The 19,570-nt window shown below is 36.7% G+C and overlaps 1 protein-coding gene across 6 annotated transcripts in view; it reads left to right on the top strand.

The window, feature by feature from the left end:
• The window catches only part of CCDC91 (coiled-coil domain containing 91), a 357,965-nt gene that overhangs the window by 253,413 nt on the left and 84,982 nt on the right, over window positions 1–19,570 (top strand). For all 6 annotated transcript variants that reach the window (XM_057701142.1, XM_057701138.1, XM_057701139.1 and 3 more), the window contains 3 exons: window positions 2,895–2,987; window positions 3,074–3,142; window positions 7,429–7,605. In XM_057701142.1, the coding sequence (XP_057557125.1) occupies window positions 2,895–2,987; window positions 3,074–3,142; window positions 7,429–7,605 (339 nt within the window). The remainder of the gene's footprint in view (window positions 1–2,894; window positions 2,988–3,073; window positions 3,143–7,428; window positions 7,606–19,570) is intronic.

Here is a 19,570-nt window from a genome sequence, read left to right as displayed (position 1 = left end):
TTCAAAATGTTGTAAGGCTATGTCTTACAAATTCTGTAGAAAGTACCTCTTTGTTTCAAAATTATAAATATTTGAAAAGAGTCATAAGATTAAATGTTTTCATTGGTTCAATTTTAGCTCTGAGGTATGTAGCAAAAGGTGTTCAGAACATCCTCACCTTGGAATGGTCGGCTAGTAAGGTATGAAAGAATGTACTGACCATCCCTTGTATCATCAAAATCCATGTGAGGCCATTTCCAGGGTGCTGAACCTTAATTTAGACAATTAGGAATTTTTCTATTGAGGAAGATGGCAGAAGTAATACAGGCAATCTCCAGATATGCTTTATAGTTTATTTTAGGTATAATGAAGAGTCTGAAACCTTTTTGGCCAAAGGTTGGTGCTTTATAACATCTAGCTTGTTGTGCTTAAATAACTAAAACAATCTCTGGCCCAGAGAGGAAAGGCATTCCTACTTCTGGAAGAATCTGTCAGTGAACAAACCTCAAATCCAGCGCACCTTCTACTATAGTCCCCTGTAAAAGCTGCAAAAAGAACTCCATTTTCCTTCTTGTACAGATACTACTAGTAATAGTTGAAAAGGAGTAGTTGTGTTATAGTGTCAGAAGTGGAAGTAGCATTTGTAAAGATGTTCAACATGCTTAGTCAATAGGGAAATGCAAATAAATCTACAATGAGATTGCTAAGATGAGTATAGTAATAATGACTTTAAAAGTGGAAAGTAAAATGTTGTAAAGAATGTGGGAAGATTTGAACCACTGTCCATTGCTGTATGGGAATATTACCTATTGATTATTGTACGTGAATGTTTAGCAGCATTATTCACAATTGCTGAAAAGTGGAAACAACTCCAGTGTCCTTCAACAGATGAATAGATAAACGAAAGTGGTATGTATGTACAATGGAATATTATTCAGCAATAAAAGGGAATGATGTGCAGATACATACTACAGCACTGATGAACCTTGAAAACATTATACTAAGTGAAATAAGCCAGATACAAGGGACAACTACTGTTTGATTCCATGTATATAAAGTATCTAGAATAGGCAAATTCATAGAGACAGAAAGTAGATTAGAGGTTGCCAGGGCCTGGGATGAGGAAGAATGGGGAGTTATTGCTTAATGAGTGTAGAATTTCTGTTGAGGATTACAAAAAAATTTTGAAATAGCAATGATGGTTGTATGGCGTTGTGAGTATAATTAATGCCTCTTACTTGTCTACTTAAAAATAGTGAAAATGGAAATTTTTATGTTTTATATGTATTTATATATACATATATATATAACCAAAATATAAAAAGGAAGTAGAAGTAGTAGGTATAGTTATATAATAATAGCACTTAACATTTAAATTCTTACTCTTTAATAGGCACTGTCCTGAGGTGTTTATGTCGTTAACTATCTGTTTCTCACTGTAGATATATTTTATCCACAAATAATTAATATTAGTAAATGAAAGGCAAGAAGATTGTACTATAGTAGTTGTACTTAATCATTATTAAGTACAATCGGTTGTACTTAATTATTATGGCCACATTCTGTTTTATTGCTGTCTGTTCCTGTAAAAGCACTTATAATTAGTTAGCCCTCCAATCCGCTATGGATACTGAGGGATGACTGTGTATTTTTTTTCTATTAGAACTTTTTATTTAAAATTTGTGTATTGTAGTTTTTAAAGTTCAACCGAAAATAAAGAAACAGTCCATAGAGATGGAACAGAGAGAGTCCTAAGTTGTATGTTAATTCTAGAAATTCTAGTGTGAAGTCCACAGATTTTGTAGTCAGCTCCTCCTGGGTCCCAGTCTCAGCCTAACCGTATATTAGTCCTGTGGACCTAAGCAATGTGCATAACCTCTCTGAACTCAGTTTTAACATCTGTCAAATGTAATAATAATATGTTTCTCCATTATTGTGTGGATCATTAATATTTACAAAGTTCCTAACATGAAACCATAACATGAAGTTCCTAATGTGAAAAGGCCAGGTTTTGCACCTACTGTAAAGCTCACCCATATATACAGAATTTCCTACCAGAATTTTTGTGTCTGAGATTTTAATAGCCACAGACAGAAGAAGATTACCAGACAGTGGAGGAACATCTCAAATGAGAAAATTACTGACTCCAACAAATGAAAAGGAATATTCAAAGAACAGAGATGATAAGGTAGAAGTGCTTGCACCATCCCCCACCCCTCACACACACTGTAATCAGTAAATTTAAGAAAAGAAAGAACAGAATAGCTTCGACATAAATTCCCGTTTTGAAAAGGGGAGAATGAGGAAATAAATAGCAGCGATAGGTCCATCGCACACACCAAGTATTGCTGCGTGAGGGTTCCCTGTTCCAGCATGAAACGGCTGGCCTGGTTAGCGGTCCGTGCAGTCAGTGACTCTCTTCTCTAGGATTGGCTCCCTCATCCCTTGTGCTGCTAGTGTTTATAATCTGGTACCTTCTCTCTGGAGTACAGTTTGAAGATAGCATCAAAATATAAAACATGCTCAGTTTTCAGATTGTGTTCATCAAGCAAACATCAGTTAGAATCTGATTGCTCTCTTACTGCAAGCTAATAATAATAATTTTAATGAGTAAGCTTTCCCAGTTTAATTTTGGGAAAGGACATTTTATCATCTTCTGATTTACTTCATATTTGGAATAGTTTTTAAGTTAGATCTTATGTCATGTACCTCATTGAATTTGGGGGCAAAAAAATGCATATCTTGACTGATGGAAGAAAGGTGAATTCAGGTTTTTTGGCTCCTAAGCTTTCATTATAGCAAACTTTGTTTCCTCTAGTAACTACTTCAGATGAATTCCACTAGCTGTTCTTCGCGTTGTTGATAGATTATCAGTCTCAGAGCCATAATCATAATGCAGTTATCTTTCCTTGTAGCATCAGAGGCTCCTTGAAATGCTTGACACAGAGAAGGAACTGTTAAAAGAAAAAATAAAGGAAGCTTTGACTCAGCAATCTCAAGAACAGAAGGTAATACTTTGTTTGCTCAGAGTGTGGAAAGAACATTCTATTACCTCAAATAATACATTAATGTCTAACTGCCTTATCATTTACAGGAAATATTGGAAAAATGTTTGGAGGAAGAAAGGCAAAGAAATAAAGAAGCATTAGTATCTGCTGCAAAGGTATTTCTATCTGAAAAGTTTATTCTGTAGCTTAATTTCAATAATTTTTATTAGTTCTATTTTTGTTATGTTTACCCCCACCTCAAAGCCTAAACTGAATTTTGTCAGTCTCATATAAGAATTGTTTTTGTCATCTTTATGTCTTATTATTTGCCTGGTATAAACCCATCAGTAATAATCAGTTTCTTTGTAAATAAGTGGAACTAACAAACTAAGTTTATTAATGGTGTAGTCAATCTACTTTTAAAAATATTTCATTCCAGAAAAATCAAAAAGAATTTTTCTTCTTCTACCGTTCATATTCTTGTTAAATTTGCATTGCACAAGATGATGATGTTGAAATGCTTTACATTTAGATTATTAATCACTTGTTTAAAATACTGTATCTACATAGGAACACTGATATCCGCTCAGTATTTGATAGGCATCATACAAGTAATGAGTGTGTGTGTGTATACATATGTATTTATCAAGGTATATGATTTTTAAAGTCAGCTTTGAGATAGCTCATCTGGGTAGTATATTCATAGATATTAAATATATGTATGCTGACATATACATATGTTGACCTGAAATATATTGTCAGATATTTGTCCAGTAAACATGGGTTTATTCAGGATTAGGAGAAAATTGCAGTTTGGGGTCTGCAACCATGACGAGCCACGTACAAGTTCCCACATGGCAAGGAGAACACTTTTACAGAGAGGAAAGGGAGCTGTGAGGGTTACAGGAAACACAGGGCCATGGTGTTTCATTGACTGAGTCCCTGCCAGGAAAGAAGAGGGGTCTTTCTTCTTCCTGTTGGTCTCTACTATAGTCGCAGAGCGTGAGACTTCCCCCTTAAATAGGTCTCCTGGTGCTATTTAATTGAGATTTCTGTTTATGAATTTTTTTACATTTTCCCCTTTGATCAAGATCTTGTTCTGAAAGCATCACTGATCAAGAAACAGGGTTTCTAGTTTTAGCTCTTTTTGTCCCTCAATTTCTGGCTATAGTGTCTCATGTCAGAAGAAAAGTGCAACTTGGAAAACTATTGGAGTCGCATTCAAGTGACAAGGAGGGGTAGGAAGGAGAACTCGTATGCAGTTTTTATCTAAAGTCCATATGTTATCAATTATAGACATTGGAGATCATCTGAAGTGTTATGTCATTATCAAAGGTTTGGTGACAAACTTCTAATAGGCCTGGCCTGGGTGTCTTCGGAAAGCTGTCTCATCAGATGTCATCTGCTTCATTTCCAGGAAATCTTTACTTTCAGGTGACCTGATGCTGTGCAGGTCCAGTCAGGGTTTGTTGCTTTCTTTAGGTGTGTCACGTGAATCCAGGAGTCTATTCCTTGGAGTTTGGTGGCACAAGGGTTGGTTATCTGTGCCTGATGGGGCCTCTCCATTGAGGTTGAAGAGTGTTATTCTGGAAGTGTCTTTTCCAATAGACAAAATTTCCAGGTTGCAAGTTGTGATGCTTAAGGTCATCATCTCCCAAGGGTACACTGTAGACAGAGTGCTCTACCAAAGCATGTTATTTTTAATGGAAACAATTAGGCCTTTGCAATATTCAGTATCTCTCCTTTTATCAGTTGTGGTTCAAAAGAGGCAGGAGCCAAGCGCATTGGCTGTCCTGTGGCTGTCTCAAAGAGTGAGAGTTTATGAGTTCCTAAAGGGGTGGATCTGTGATTTAGAAGGTCAGCAGCAATGCTTTTGGCCAAGGTGTTTGGAGAGCCTCTACAAATTTTCCCCACTGAATGTTAATAATGCTGTTAGTGCGTTCAAATAACAGGGATTGAGGGTGTAAGCACAGTTTTAAATTTAAATTTAGTAAACAAATGTTGAAAGTCTCATGTACAAATCACTATGCTGGGGTAGAAGTTAAAAAATGACTATGATTTTTGTCTTTTTCTTTAAGAATTTACCATCAGGTAAAAAAATATTGCTTATGTATTAATAAGGTAAGAAGGAATGCATTAAATTATCATGAGTGTGTGGATTGTATTTCCATGCCATAGGAGTTTTTAACAATAAATTTCTTTTGTACTGAGCCTTGAAAGATGGCTTACCTTCTGAATAGTGAGTTTGAATTTTATTCCATAGATAAATAGAGACACACTGAAATTTCTGAGTATAGGTGGGTCATAATGGTAACTAACATTAATTTTGGGGAAATTGGAGCAAGAAAGGCCAAAGGCAGGGAAAGAATTAACAGAGTGCATCTGAAGTCTGGGTAAGAGGTAGTGAGTGGCAGAAATAGAGTAGTAGTAGTAACTTGGAAAGGAATGAAATAGGCAAATTCTAGAAATAGTTAGGAGATGGCATCAGCATGTTTGGTGTGGATGTTATAGGAGGTGGCCACATTGTGAACTCCCAGAATATTCATTCAACAACAACACAGAAAGTAATACTATTTCCTTGGTATAGAGTTTGAGGTGCCTGTGATATATCTAGATGACAAAGTCAAATAGGCAGCTAAATCCTCGTGACATTTATAGCTCATTAGATAGGAATCTCCTGAAGATATTAATATGGGTGAGTATGATTTTTTTTTCCAGCAGAGAGAGATGGTAATGGTAGCCATGGAAATTATTGTCACATATAATTACCTCAAAGGAGTAACAAGTAGAGTAACAAGTGGTCCAAGGTCTTAGCCCTGAAAGAACTCCAAAATTTAAAATCCAGAGGAAGGAAAAAGTTACAAAGGATTGAAAAGACTCAGCAAAATGCACAGGAGAAGTATAAGTAGCATGCTCTTATGCAAACCGAGAAAAGAGAGGGCTTCACAAAATCAGAAATAATCAACTATATAGAATGTTGCTTTGAGGTCATGAAAATAAGGATTAAAACAAAAACCAAAAAATATCATTTGGTTTAAACAACATGGAAAGCATTGGTGAACATAGTAAGAGAGTAATTTAAGAGAAGAATTGTGCAGTAAAACAGGATTTCAAAAAGTGGTGACTGTCAGCTTCAATGACTTTTGTCAAATTTGGTTGTGAACTGGAAGCAAGAGAAAAAGTGGTAACTCTCTCAGGAGTGGGAGGTGCATGTACTTTGCTGCATACCAAAGTCCGGTGGTTTTCTTGAGGCAGATTCCTGTGCACCTATTTGAGTTGCAACTGAAATAAGCTCTTTTTTCATGGAATGCCATTTTAGCGAATTACTAGGGTGATACAGATTTTTAGTATTTGGCAGACATTTTCTCCAAAATAAGCAGAGTGAGCCCAGCACCTTAAGGAAAAAAACTGACAGTTTTTGTTGCCAATGATAAAATTCGAGCTTTAAAAAAGAAATTAGAATTTTGGAAAATTTGTTTCTACTTTTTAATACTTAAAGACTCTTCTGATGGGATTGATGGTGGTATTAACAAAAATGTTATTTTTTGGGGTATAATATAGTGAAATCTGTCAACATCTGGAGGAGATGCATAACTCATTGAATCAGTGTTTTCCAAATAAAAAATGTTTTAAAAAATGTGTAAAGGATTCATTCAAAATGCAAGAAAAGATTGTAATGTAACCGAATATAAAAAATTCATTGACATGATTTTATTTTTCTTATTGCAACTTACCTTTAAGAACTACCCCTTGTTAAGTTTTGGTGTGGAATCAGATAGAACATCTACAGTGATCTCAACTGGCTACTAAATATTTCTCCCTTTTCTTCTACATATCTTTGTGAGACTGGATTTTCCTTATATACTTTAACCAAAAATATCATTACAGATTTAATACATATTAAAGGCAGATATAAGAATCTAGGCTCTCTTCTATTAAGTCAGATAGTAAGGAGGTTTACAGACATTCTTCTCACTTTTTAATTTAGGAAAATGTAGTTATTTTTCATAAAATACAGTATTTATTAATATATAATGCTTTTAATGTTATTAATTAAAAATGAATTAAGTATTTTTATTTTCTCTTGGTTTGAATATCTAATATGGTAAATCTTAGTATGTATAACCCATGTAAACAAAAGCTCTTAGAAGTTCTCTATAATTTTTAAGAGTGAAGAGAGATCCTAAGACCAAATAGTTTGAAAACTGCTACTTTAAGTTAAGGCTTGATTTCTTTGAAGTTTAGAAATGCCATGGAAGTAAGTTGGTTATTTGTGTAAAAACAAATAATTGATTTTATTTTACAGCACTTACTACATATGAGTAAAAAAAAAACTATCAGAAATAAACCCTATAGGATCAAAATTTTGTGTTTTTTAGGTTGACTCAAGTCTGTCTTATTCAAGGAGTTATTGTGGTGACTCATTCAAATATTTTTGTTTTGGTCATTATTTGTTTTGAAGCTTGAGAAAGAAGTGATGAAAGATGCAGTTTTAAAAGCTGTAGAAGAAGAAAGAAAAAATTTGGAAAAAGCCCATGCTGAAGAAAGGGAGTTATGGAAGACTGAGCATGCAAAAGATCAAGAGAAGGTATCTCAGGCAATTCAAAAAGCTATACAAGAGCAAAGAAAAATTAGTCAGGTTAGTAAAATTAGCTCTTTATAAATATTTTCCTTCTTCTTATTTTTCTTAAAATGTTATTTTGTCTTACTTAAAATCACCTTATTGGGCATAATTATTTTACTTTTGAGTTTAATATTTTAACCAAATAATTTTCTATATATCTATACTTTTCGCTTTTTAAAAATTTTACCTTTTTACTCATTTCAAAGAAGTCAGAATCCAAATTTACGTTTAGTCATTGCAGCTACATTGTCTCCTATTTAAATATGCTTGTTTTTCTTTTTCACAAACACACATATGCACATACAATCAAAGAAGGTAATATATATGTGTGGGAAACAGTTTAATTTGATTCATTTATGTCTAATTTGTATTTCTGTATACCTGTAATTGGTAGTAATAATAGAACCTCAGAAGTAACCCCTGGAGTCTCATTAGATATATACATATCAACCAATATGGCCTACATACAAAATAACTTTTAATTACCTTACTGAACATTTAAAAATTATATTAGTTTACTTTTCCATAATTGAATTTACGTGGTTCTCTTTTACTTGTATTTAGTGTTTTCTTTATATAGGTATGTGATATCTGGATAAATCATTCTTCCAACAAGTATAAAAAGCAAAAAATAACATTCATAGAAGTCTTTGCATTACATGTATTTCCATTGTTCATTCAACCGTGCATTATAGATGTGGCTGAAATGACTTTTCTTTTTTAACTTTTGAGAACAAAAAACACAGATTTTCTTATGACTCATTAACTAGCCTTAATGAAGCCCTAGGAAACTGAGTGCTTCTAATATCCAGGATCAGTGTTATATGTTTTTTTTTAAAATATCACTTAAGTTTACTCTCAAGAATACACAGTTACCCATTTATTATACAAATGAAACATCTGTAAGTAACATCTGTGGTAAGATAACAGCATAACAGTAATGTGATAATAGATTTTATCTTTTTTGTTCTTTGCTTTTTTCCAGTAGAGTAATGATTACTTTCTAATTCTTTCTGTAACCTGTGTTAGTGTCAACTAATATATCTTGCATGTATGTTTAATTGTTTGTCAGTTCAGTTTGGTTGGAATTCCATGTCAGTAATGTCAGGATCATTGGTTAAGTCCTGATTTGGGAGCATTTGCTTAAAACTTCTTCGTGACCACAGACCACTCCTCTAACCTCGCATAGATGTGGGCTATTAGTCACCATGAAATTGGGAAAGAGAGCATGAATAAATCAGCACATATTCACCACCCAAACAAAAACATATATCTCACAGGTACCCTTCTCTGTGAGTTTGTCAGGAGCATTCTTGTCCATGAGAAACCTGTAGTATATGATAGACTTTAAAATTCATTCTCTGTGGGCTCAGAGTACTGTGAAGATAATCCAGTCTTGTCATGAATAAATGCATTATATTTATGTTCTTACAAATGGTTGCCTATTTTGCTAGAGAGAGAGAAAAAAGTGTGTGTATGTGTGTGTGTGCAATTGCCTTGTAGCTGACAGTTGAATAGAGAAGATCTATAGCAGAAAGAGCAGTGTTGCCAGGTAACTCAGATTTTCAAAAGTGAGATGGTCCTATCAAATGTATTTCAAGTCTTCCCTTAAATAGCTCACTGCTTTATTCTCACATGGTTGCAGTAAAAACAACAGTGAAACAACTGTCATTCTCTTAGCCCCTTAAAGCTTCATAGTCCTGTTTTAGAAAATTGACAAGTTACTTTTCTTGGGAGCCAGATGGAGCTTATGTATCTTTTATGTCTGCTATTTACTTAGACCAACAGGATAAGCAAATAAGTTGCCATGTTCAAACTTAGTCGTCTGTGTTTTACATTAATAGTTGAAAAGACGGCCCTGTAATGTTCCAGGGACTATACTTATTTCTGGGGATACAGTAGTGAAAAATAAAAATTTCCCTGCCTTCTTGTGAAGAAAACTGACAGAAGACTATTAAAGGTATAATAAAATATGAAGTAGTGATCAGTGTCATGATGAGAAATGAAGCTGTGTAAGAGGCTAGAGAGTGAAGGAACCAATATATAAATAGGGTAGTCAGGTAAGGACTCTCTAACGAGGTAGCATTTGAGCTGAGGCCTGCATTGAAGCAATGAATTTACTTTGGGACTAGTTGGGGGAGGAGAGTGTTGCAAGCATAGGGAATAGCAAGTGCAGAGGCTTTGAGGCAGAAAGATGCTAGGTGTGATTAAAGCTGTGTGGCACTGTTATGGATACAGACACACCACCAGTAGAATAGGATAGAATACAGAAAGAGACACAGATTTTCCTGTAATTTACAAATCTGTAAAAATGAAGTTACAAGTTAGATAAGTTACCATAGCGCTGTCAGGGTTTTTAATCTGGGTTCCATGGAAGGGGGCCCTGGACAGTCTGTGAATTTACTGAAATTATGCAGAATTTGTGTATATGTGCAGATTTTTCTGCAGAGATACTCTATAGCTTTTATTAGATTCTCAAAAGTATTTTACTAATTAACCCAGAAGAAATTAAAAATACAGGCATCCCTTGGTATCTGTGGGGGACTGATGCCAGGGCCTGCCATTAATACCAAAATCTGCCAACTCCCAAGTCCTGAAGTCAGCCCTCCATACCGCATTTCTGCATCTGTGGATTCAACGAACCATGGATCGTGTAGTACTATATGTGTTTATTAAAGAAAAAAACATGTTTAAGTGGACCCAAGCCGCTTAAACCTGGGTCAATCAGGGGACAATTATAATTCCAATTGGCTGCCCATTTCCTCCTGGACTTTGTATACTAAAATGAATTCCAGATAGATTACATATTTCAATCTAGAAATTTAACATATTAAAAAGAAATTTGGAAAATATTGATACTCTTTGAAAGGGAGAGTTCAAGCAGGACTTCTGGAATGGCAAGACTTAAGGACCTCCGCAAATTAGCTTCTCCAGAAAGACAATGAGAATACTAGCAAAAATTGTCAAAATCAGTTTTTTCAGATCTCTGGATGTTAACCAAAGCCTTCAACAACCCAAGGAGTATTTATTCCAGAAAAATAGTTAAATCTCAGTACAAACAGCAGGCTTTGTAGAGTTTTAACTTGCCTTATTCCCATTCCCTACTCCCCAGCAGCATGGTAACTTTAAAAGCTAGTATAGCCTCACAATCGTGGTAGCTGTGAAAATCAGCAGTGTGGAGCCACTGAAGGGGGCATACTAGGTTTAGAGCTCCAGAAAAACTGTCTCCAGAGAATTCTTACTGTTTGGCTAGACAATTCCCTGTAAGGTCTCCATTCACAGGGCTTGTTGATGTTTGACCTGACTCATATTTTGCTCAGTGGAAAAAACCCTGTACCCAGGATGTTTGTCAGTAAGTGGCAATTGTTTAACCTCTCATTGGCCTGGGACAAAAATACCAGTTGGGGCGTACAAAGGACGGGCCAGAAAACTTGAGAGAAGTCTGAGAAATGCGATTGCCATAGATGACTTTGAAAAGCTCTTACTTTAAAAAATGTTCCTGGAATTCTTGAAGGTCACACACATGTACAAGGTTGTGCACATGCCCAGGAAAGAACTGAGAAGGTCCTAATCTCTCACCTCTGGCTAACTTTGATTCCATACAAGCAGAAATTGAAGGCTGAGGTAGAGCTATAAACTGTGAAGGTATGTCCCAACACATAGAGGCCCTTGGCAAATACTAAAGCACTTCCTAGTTCACGGTATTGAAGGAAATCTCTATCGAATCATTAGCTGACGACTAAGCTAACCCAGCAGAGACTTCAGTGGCTATAGCATGGCAAGGAATACAGATTGCAGAATTAGTACATAAAAGTTACTGAGTGGAAATTTCTAAACAGACAAGCAGTACAGCAACGATTCCTGGAGGATAGAAGAGATCTAATTTCCAGAGTTGCTACATTATTTCTTTTGAATGTCCAGTTTTTATGAACACAAAATTATGATATATGCAAAGAAACAGGAAGGTGTGCTTATAAACAGGAAAAGTAAGTCAGTAGAAACTATAGTAGTATTGGACTTAATAGACAAAGACTTTTATCTGCTGTTGCAAATAGTTCAAAGAACTAAGGGAAACCATTTCTCAAAATTTAAAAGCCCTCATCATATATATTTATATTAGGTATGTGTTCTCTTCAGAAACTAACTCTAGAATCTTTTGAAAAACTGCTCCCTTTAATTTTTCAAGTGCATCCTCTTTGCTGTAAAGGCAAGGTTTCATGTACATGGATGTATACTTACTTCCCCTCTTATTGTTACCTCTAGTTATAGAGTACTCATCATTTTGTTGGAGGGAGAGGCCCCAACCTCCTATCTTGTAGTTTTTGTTTCTCTTTCAGCATATGTCTGATTCCGGTACTTGTTTGATGGACTGTCCCACTGAATGGAGAGCTTCACAAGTGTCTCAATCATATTTTTGCTCTCAGGAAGCCCTAGAATAATGTAGAGCTCCTAGAATGTGTTCCAGAAGGCCAGTTATTGTCCTTAAACATCAGGAGCAAAAGTATCATACTAGTGAGAGTCTGATCAACCAAATGTAATAAGTAATTGACGGTGCTATAGTCTCTTGGTGAGATCATTGGGTATCATGGAGAAGCCTTCATGTGGTAATTTTCCCAAGGTCTGAAGTGGGTCCATTGTAGACAGCATATATATGGGTCTTGTTTTTGTATCCGTTCAGCCAGTCTGTGTTTTTTGGTTGGAGCATTTAGTCCATTTACATTCAAAGTAATTATCGATATGTATGTGCCTGTTACCATTTTCTTAATTGTTTTGTTTTTGTTTTTGTAACTTCTTTTCTTCTCTTATGTTTCCCACTTAGAGAAGTTCCTTTAGCATTTGTTGTAGGGCTGGTTTGGTGGTGCTGAATTCTCTTAGCTGTTGCTTGTCTGCAAAGCTTTTGATTTCTCCATCGAACCTGAATGAGATCCTTGTTGGGTACAGTATTCTTGGTTGTAGGTTCTTCCCTTTCATCACTTGAAATATATCATGCCACTCCCTTCTGGCTTGCAGAGTTTCTGCTGAGAAATCAGCTGTTCACCTTATGGGAGTTCCCTTGTATGTTATTTGTCGTTTTTCCCTTGTTGCTTTTAATAATTTGTCTTTGTCTTTAATTTTTGTCCATTTGACTACTGTATGTCTTGGCGTGTTTTTCCTTGGGTTTATCCTGCCTGGGACTCTCTGTGCTTCCTGGACTTGGGTAGCTATTTCCTTTCCCATGTTAAGGAAGGTTTTGAGTATAATCTCTTTCAGTATTTTCTCGGGTCCTTTCTCTCTCTCTTCTCCTTGTGGGACCCCTATAACGTGAATGTTGGTGCATTTAACGTTGTCCCAGAGGTCTCTTAGGCTGTCTTCATTTCTTCTCATTCTTTTTTCTTTATTCTTTTCTGTATCAGTGATTTCACCATTCTGTCTTCCACATCGCTTATTCATTCTTCTGCCTCAGTTAATCTGCTCTTGATTCCTTCTAGTGTATTTTTCATTTCAGTAATTGTTTTGCTTATCTCTGTTTGTTTGTTCTTTAATTCTTCTAGGTCTTTGTTAAATTTTTCTTGCATCTTTTCAATCTTTGCATCCAGTCATTTTCCAAAGTCCTGGATCATCTTCACCATCATTATTCTGAATTCTTTTTCTGGAAGGGTGCCTATCTCCACTTCATTTAATTGTTTTCCTAGGGTTTTATCTTGTCCCTTCATCTGGTACAGAGGCCTCTGCTTTTTCATTTTCTCTATCTTTCTGTGACTGTGGTTTTCAGTTCCACAAGACAAAATACTGCTGATACTGCTTGATACTGCTGTCTGCCCTCTTGTGGAGGAAGCTATCTAAGAGGCTTGTGTGTGCTTCTGATGGGAGGGACTGGTGGTGAGTAGGGCCGGGTGGGCGGAGCTCAGTAAAACTTTAATCCAATTTGGTGGGCAGAGCTCAGTGACACTTTAATCTGCTTGTCTGCCAATGGGTGGGGCTGTGTTCCCACCCTGTTGGTTGTTTGGCCTGAGGCTACCCAGCACTAGAGCTTACAGGCTCTTTGGTGGAGCTAAGGGTGGACTCCTTGAGGGCTCACGCCAATGAGCACTTCCCAGAATCCCTGCCACCAGTGTCCCTGTCCCCCGCAATGAGCCACAGCTGTCCCCCACCTCTGCAGGCAACCTTCCAACACCAGCAGGTAGGTCTGGTTCAGTCTCCTGTGGGGTCACTGCTCCTTCCCCCTGGGTCCTGGTGGGCACACTATTTTTTGTGTGCCCTCCAAGAGTGGAGTCTCTGTTTCCCCCAGTCCTGTGGAGGTCCTGCATTCAAATCCCACTGGCTTTCAAAGTCTGATTCTCTGGGGATTCCTGCTCCTGTTGCTGGACCCCCAGATTGGGAAGCCTGATATGGGGCTCAGAACCCTCACTGTAGTGGGTGGACTTCTGTGGTATAACTGTTCTCCAGTTTGTGAGTCACCCACCCAGCATTTATAGGATTTGATTTTGTCACAATTGTACCCCTCCTCCCGTCTCATTGCGGCTTCTCCTTTGTCTCTGGGTATAGGGTGTCTTTTTTGGTGAGTTCCAGTGTCTTTCTGTCGATGATTGTTCAGCAGTTAGTTGTAATTCCAGTGCTCTTGCAAGAGGGAATGAGCACATGTCCTTCTACTCTGCCATCTTGAACCATCTCCCATGTGGTAATTTTCCTATGTGTCTTCTGTAACATAGAGTCATCAACACAGAAATCCTCAGCATGTGTTATATGGTTGTTCCTTTATTACTTAGTCTCACAATAAGTATTCTTACCAAACTTTGGCAAGGACTTCAGGAAGTTGTGACAAATATTAAAATTCCTCAGCATGTACTGGATCAGTTACCTTCCCATTATCTGCTTTATATTCCTCCTGAGAGACCAGTTTGATATAGATAGAGAGATAGATATAGATATAGATAAAGCAGTGGTGGATTTTTAAAAGCAAAATAGAGTGAGAATTAATGAATTAGCAGATACAGTAGAAGAAGTTAACCATATGCATAACAGAGAGAAAAGAGAATGGAAAATAAAGGGATACGAGGAGATTTAAGGAGTACAGTGAAAATGTACTACGTATACAAAATTCAAACTATACGTGTATCACATGTATCTGTAAGTGCATATAATACATTGCATTCTTAGTGTTAGCACTTATTTTTTAGTTTTCTGGCATATTTATTTATTTAATTCAAATGTCATTTTGTTTATTTTGGCTCAATCTTAGAATCAGGAGATGCCCTCAAGACAAATTAACTTTGGCTGAGTTAATGTCTCTGTCTTCTCCCAGGACTTGAAACGTTAGTTTTTAGTATCTAATAAGAGCTGTGATGCTTTTAAAATATTTTTGTTTATTTTCTTTTCTGTGGATCAGTTTTATAAAGCAGGAGTGTTGGTGTTAATTATATGTACACCAGTATTAGGAGACCCGTTGTTATCATATCATAGGGCAGAATTTGGAATCCCATATTTATCATAATACAAAAGAGAAAGAAATAAAAAATGAGATGGAAATATTATGTTTTGAATTATCTATTAAAAATTGAATGGCAATATTTCTTGGTGAAAAGTATACATGGTTTGGGCTTCAAGTTTGAAAAGGCAGTGCTAATTTAATGACTTGCTTGAGCATGTCTAAATGAAATTGGCATATGTGGCCATGGTCTTTGAAACCCTTTAAAAAACGTGGTTTTGTTCTCATTCTTGGATCCATGAGAGCTGGAACTTGGTATGCCTTTCACATTCCAAATTCTTTTTGGGTAAGAGATTTGCCATTGTAAACTAGCCAAAATTTCATGCCCACCAGGCCTGAAGTCTTTCATCATTAATAGAGTTTGCTACTCTTCTCCTCGCCCCACACATACTCTAGCCTTCCTGCTTGTGACTGTTAGGCCTAATATAGTCAAGGCATCTGGGCATATCAGTATGTAAAGTTTAGTCAAGCTGGTTCTTTTTTATTTTTTTTCCTTTTAGTTATATATATATTTTAATATTTATTCCTATATTTATTTGGCTGCACTGGGTCTTAGTTGCAGCACATGGGATCTTCTAGTTGTGGCATGCAGGATCTTTGGTTGTGGCATATGCACTCTTAGTTGTGGCATGTGGGATCTAGTCCCCTGACCAGAGATCTAACCCGGGCCCCCTGCGTTGGCAGTGCAGAGTCTTAGCCACTGGACCACCAGGGAAGTCCCAGGCTTGTTCTTATTTCATTCTTTGACCAAAGGCTTTTGCTAATAGTGTTTGAAAGGAAAAAAAAAAAAAATACTGATCCTAGAGCACAAAATTTAATGAATCTTCCATCTTTAGGAAACTACTCATTTCCTCTTCCTCACACATGTAGAAAATGATCCTCATTCTTAGTGTTGATAAATTCCTACCTGGTATAACCTCCATATGGGTTATCAGAAAAAATTAATATTATAATAGATATATAGGTAAGTGAGAAGTTAGGTAGGTTAACTGTCATAAAAGAGTATGCTAATTATAGAATAAATTATAATATTTACATTCTTGGATTTGGTCTACGTACATTTTTTTCTAAAGGGACACCTTTGATAGGGTGAAAATTCACATCAACCCCTAAGTTTGGGAAACATTGCATTGACATTTTAATACTGGCATTTTAGGGGTTCACTGACCACAAACGCAAAGGAATTATAGAAATTTTTATCCTATCTTGAGAGACTCTCAGTGGTCTGAACTCCAGTTTGGAGTAACATTGGTTTTCACTATATTTCAAAATAAGTGGTTTAAAATAACATGAATTATACTGTAAAATATAATAGATCAGAATTTAGATTTGTGTCCATATTGCCTTGCCTTTCTCATAGTAAACTCACCACCAGTGAGTTTATTATCAGCGTGTAAAATTTTTCTCAGCCAGTATCTGGCATATGCGATGTCACCATAGCCAATGCAATTTCTATGAGTATCATTGTAAGATTTTGATGCCCTTCATCTGTCTTCTGTCCATGTGTTTATTGTTTATTTTAAGTCATTAGCTAAAAAACTATTTTTATGGAACTTTTTCTTCAGCTTTGCACAAAATAATAAGATAGTGGTGGGAGGGGAGGGGGTTGTAGAGATGGCGGCAATTATAACAGTATTGGCTACCGTTAATTCAGTTCTAGGTATGAGATGCTTTTTAAATTGTTTTACGTTTGATCTCATTTAATCCTCACAACCAACTCTTGAGGCAAAAACGATCATCGCTGTTTTTCCAGATGCAGAAATTAAACCTCAGGAAGATTAGGTAACTTGCTGAAGGCCATAGTAACTCTGTAGAAGAGGCAACAGGCCAGATTCAGAATCGGGCAGCCTTACTCCAGAGGCCTTGCAGTTTGCCATTACTCTACTCTCTCTCCCCAGAGTGCTCATCCTGGAATAAATACAGACGCATCCTACTGATAATTAAATGTGTAGGTAATTTCACTGGGAAAACATGAGGGAGATATTTTTATTCCTTTATTCATTCAGTAATATTTATTGACTGTCTGCCATGTATTGGCACTTTTGGAAATTGTGGGCATATAGCAGTGAACAAGATAGACAAGGTCCCTATGCACTCAGAGCTTATACTCAAGTTGAAAATGACCTACGATACGCAAGGTAGTTCGTTATAGTGATATGGACTTTGAAGAAAAAATCAGGGTTATGTGTTTGGTTGAGATATGTTTGTAGATGGTAGGGGACTTTTAGATACAGAAGTTAGGAAAGAAGCCAGACTCAAAAAAATTTGCATGCTGCATGATTCTATTTACAGGCATACCTCGTTTTATTTTGCTTCACTTTACTGTGCTTTGCAGATACTGCATTTTTTATGTACTGAAAGTTTGTGACACCCCTGCCTTGAGCAAGTCTGTTGGCACCACTTTTCCAACAGCATTTGCTCACTTCATGTCTCTGAGTCACATTTTGGTATTTCTTACAATATTTCAGACTTTTTCATTACTATTATATTTGTTGGGATCTGTGGACAGTGATCTTTGTTGTTACTATTGTAATTGTTTGGAGGTGCCACGAACCACGCCTATATAAGCCAGTGAACTTAATCTGTAAATTTTGTATGTGTTCTAAGTGCTCCCTGTCCCTCTCCCTCTCCTTGGCCCTCCCTATTCTCTGAGACACAACAATATTGAAATCAGGCCAATGAATAATTCTACAATGACCTCTAAGTGTTTAAGTGAAAGGAAACACATCTCTTACTTTAAATCAAAAGCTAAAAATGATTAAGCTTAGTGAGGAAGACATGTCAAAATCTGAGATAGTCTGGAAGCTAGGCCTCTAACACAAAGAGTTAGCCAAATTGTGAATGCAAAGGAAAAGTTCTTCACAGAATGATAAATGCTACTCCAGTGAACACACGAATAATGGAAAAGCAAAACAGCCTTACTACTGATACAGAGAAAATTTTTTTGGAGCCACAACATTCCCTTAAACCAAAGCCTAATCCAGAGCAAGGCCCGAACTCTCTTCAGTTCTTTGAAGGCTAAAGGAGGTGAGGAAGCTGCAGAAGAAAAGTTGAAAGCTAGCAGAGGTTGGTTCATGGGGCTTAAGGAAAGCAACTGTCCCTGTAACATACAAGTGCAAGATGAAGCGGGAAGTGTTGATGTAGAAGCTGCAGCAAGTTATCCAGAAGATCTAGCTCAGATCATTCATGAAGGTGGCTGCACCAAATGACAGATTTTTAATGTAGATGAAACAGCCTTCTATTGGAAGATGCCATCTGGGACTTTCATAGCTGGAGAGGAAAAGTCAATGCCTGGCTTCAAAGCTTCAAAGGACAGGTGACTCTTGTTAGGGCCTAATGCAGCTCTGGTAACTTTAAGTTGAAGTCAGTGCTTCTTTACCATCCTGAAAATCCTAGGGCCCTTCAGAACTATTCTAAATTTACTCTGCCTATGCTCCTTGTAAAGGGAACAACAAAGCCTGGAGTACAGCATATCTGTTGACGATGTGGTTTACTGAATATTTTCAGCTCATTGTTCCTACTACTCAGAAAAAGAGTCCTTTCAAAATATTACTGCTCTTTGACAATGCACCTGGTCACCCAAGAGCTTTGATGGAGATGTTCAAAGAGATTAATGTTTTCATGCCTGCTAACACCACATCCATTCTGCAGCCCATGGATCAAGGAGTCATTTCAACTTTCAAGTCTTATAATTTAAGAAACAGATTATGTAAGGATAAAGCTGCTGTAAATACTGATTCTTTTGATGGATCTGGGCAAAGTAAATTGAAAACTTCTTGACAAATATCGCCATTCTAGACTCCATTAAGAGCATTCAGATTCACAGAAAGAGGTCAAAATATCAACATCCAGGGATTTGGAAGAAATTGATTCTAACCATCGTGGATTACTTTTAGGGATTCAAGACTTCAGTAGAGGACGTTAACTGCAGATTTGGCTAAAGCAGCGGCAGGGTTTAGCCATCTAGGACTTTCATAGCTGGAGAGGAAAAGTCAGTGCCTGGCTTCAAAGCTTCAAAGGACAGGTGACTCTCTAGGAGAGTATTGACTCCAAATTTGAAAGAAGTTCTACTATGGGTAAAATGCTATCAAAAAGCATTCCATGTTACAGAGATGGTTTATGAAAGGAAGAGTCAATCAGTGCAGCAGACTTCATTGTTGTCTTGTTTTAAGAAACTGCCACAACCACCTCAGCCTTCAGCAGATACCACCCTGATCAGTCAGCAACCGTCAGCCTTGAGGCAGGACCCTCTCCAGCAAAAAGGTTACAGACCTCTGAAAGCTCAGATAATGGTTAACATTTTTTAGCAATAAAATACTTTAAGGCATGTATTTTTTTAGACATAATGATATTGCACACTTAATAGACTATAGCAAAGTGTAAACCTTTTATATGGGAAACCAGACTTGTTTTATTGCAATATTCTCTTTATTGCCAATGTCTGGACCCAAACCCACAATATCTCCAAGGTATGCCTGCCTGTATATGAAATTCTATAGAAGGCAAAATGAATTG

The sequence above is a fragment of the Hippopotamus amphibius genome, chromosome 12 (genome assembly GCF_030028045.1).
Source record: "Hippopotamus amphibius kiboko isolate mHipAmp2 chromosome 12, mHipAmp2.hap2, whole genome shotgun sequence".
NCBI lineage: Eukaryota > Metazoa > Chordata > Mammalia > Artiodactyla > Hippopotamidae > Hippopotamus > Hippopotamus amphibius.
This window is presented reverse-complemented; position numbering and strand designations above follow the sequence as displayed.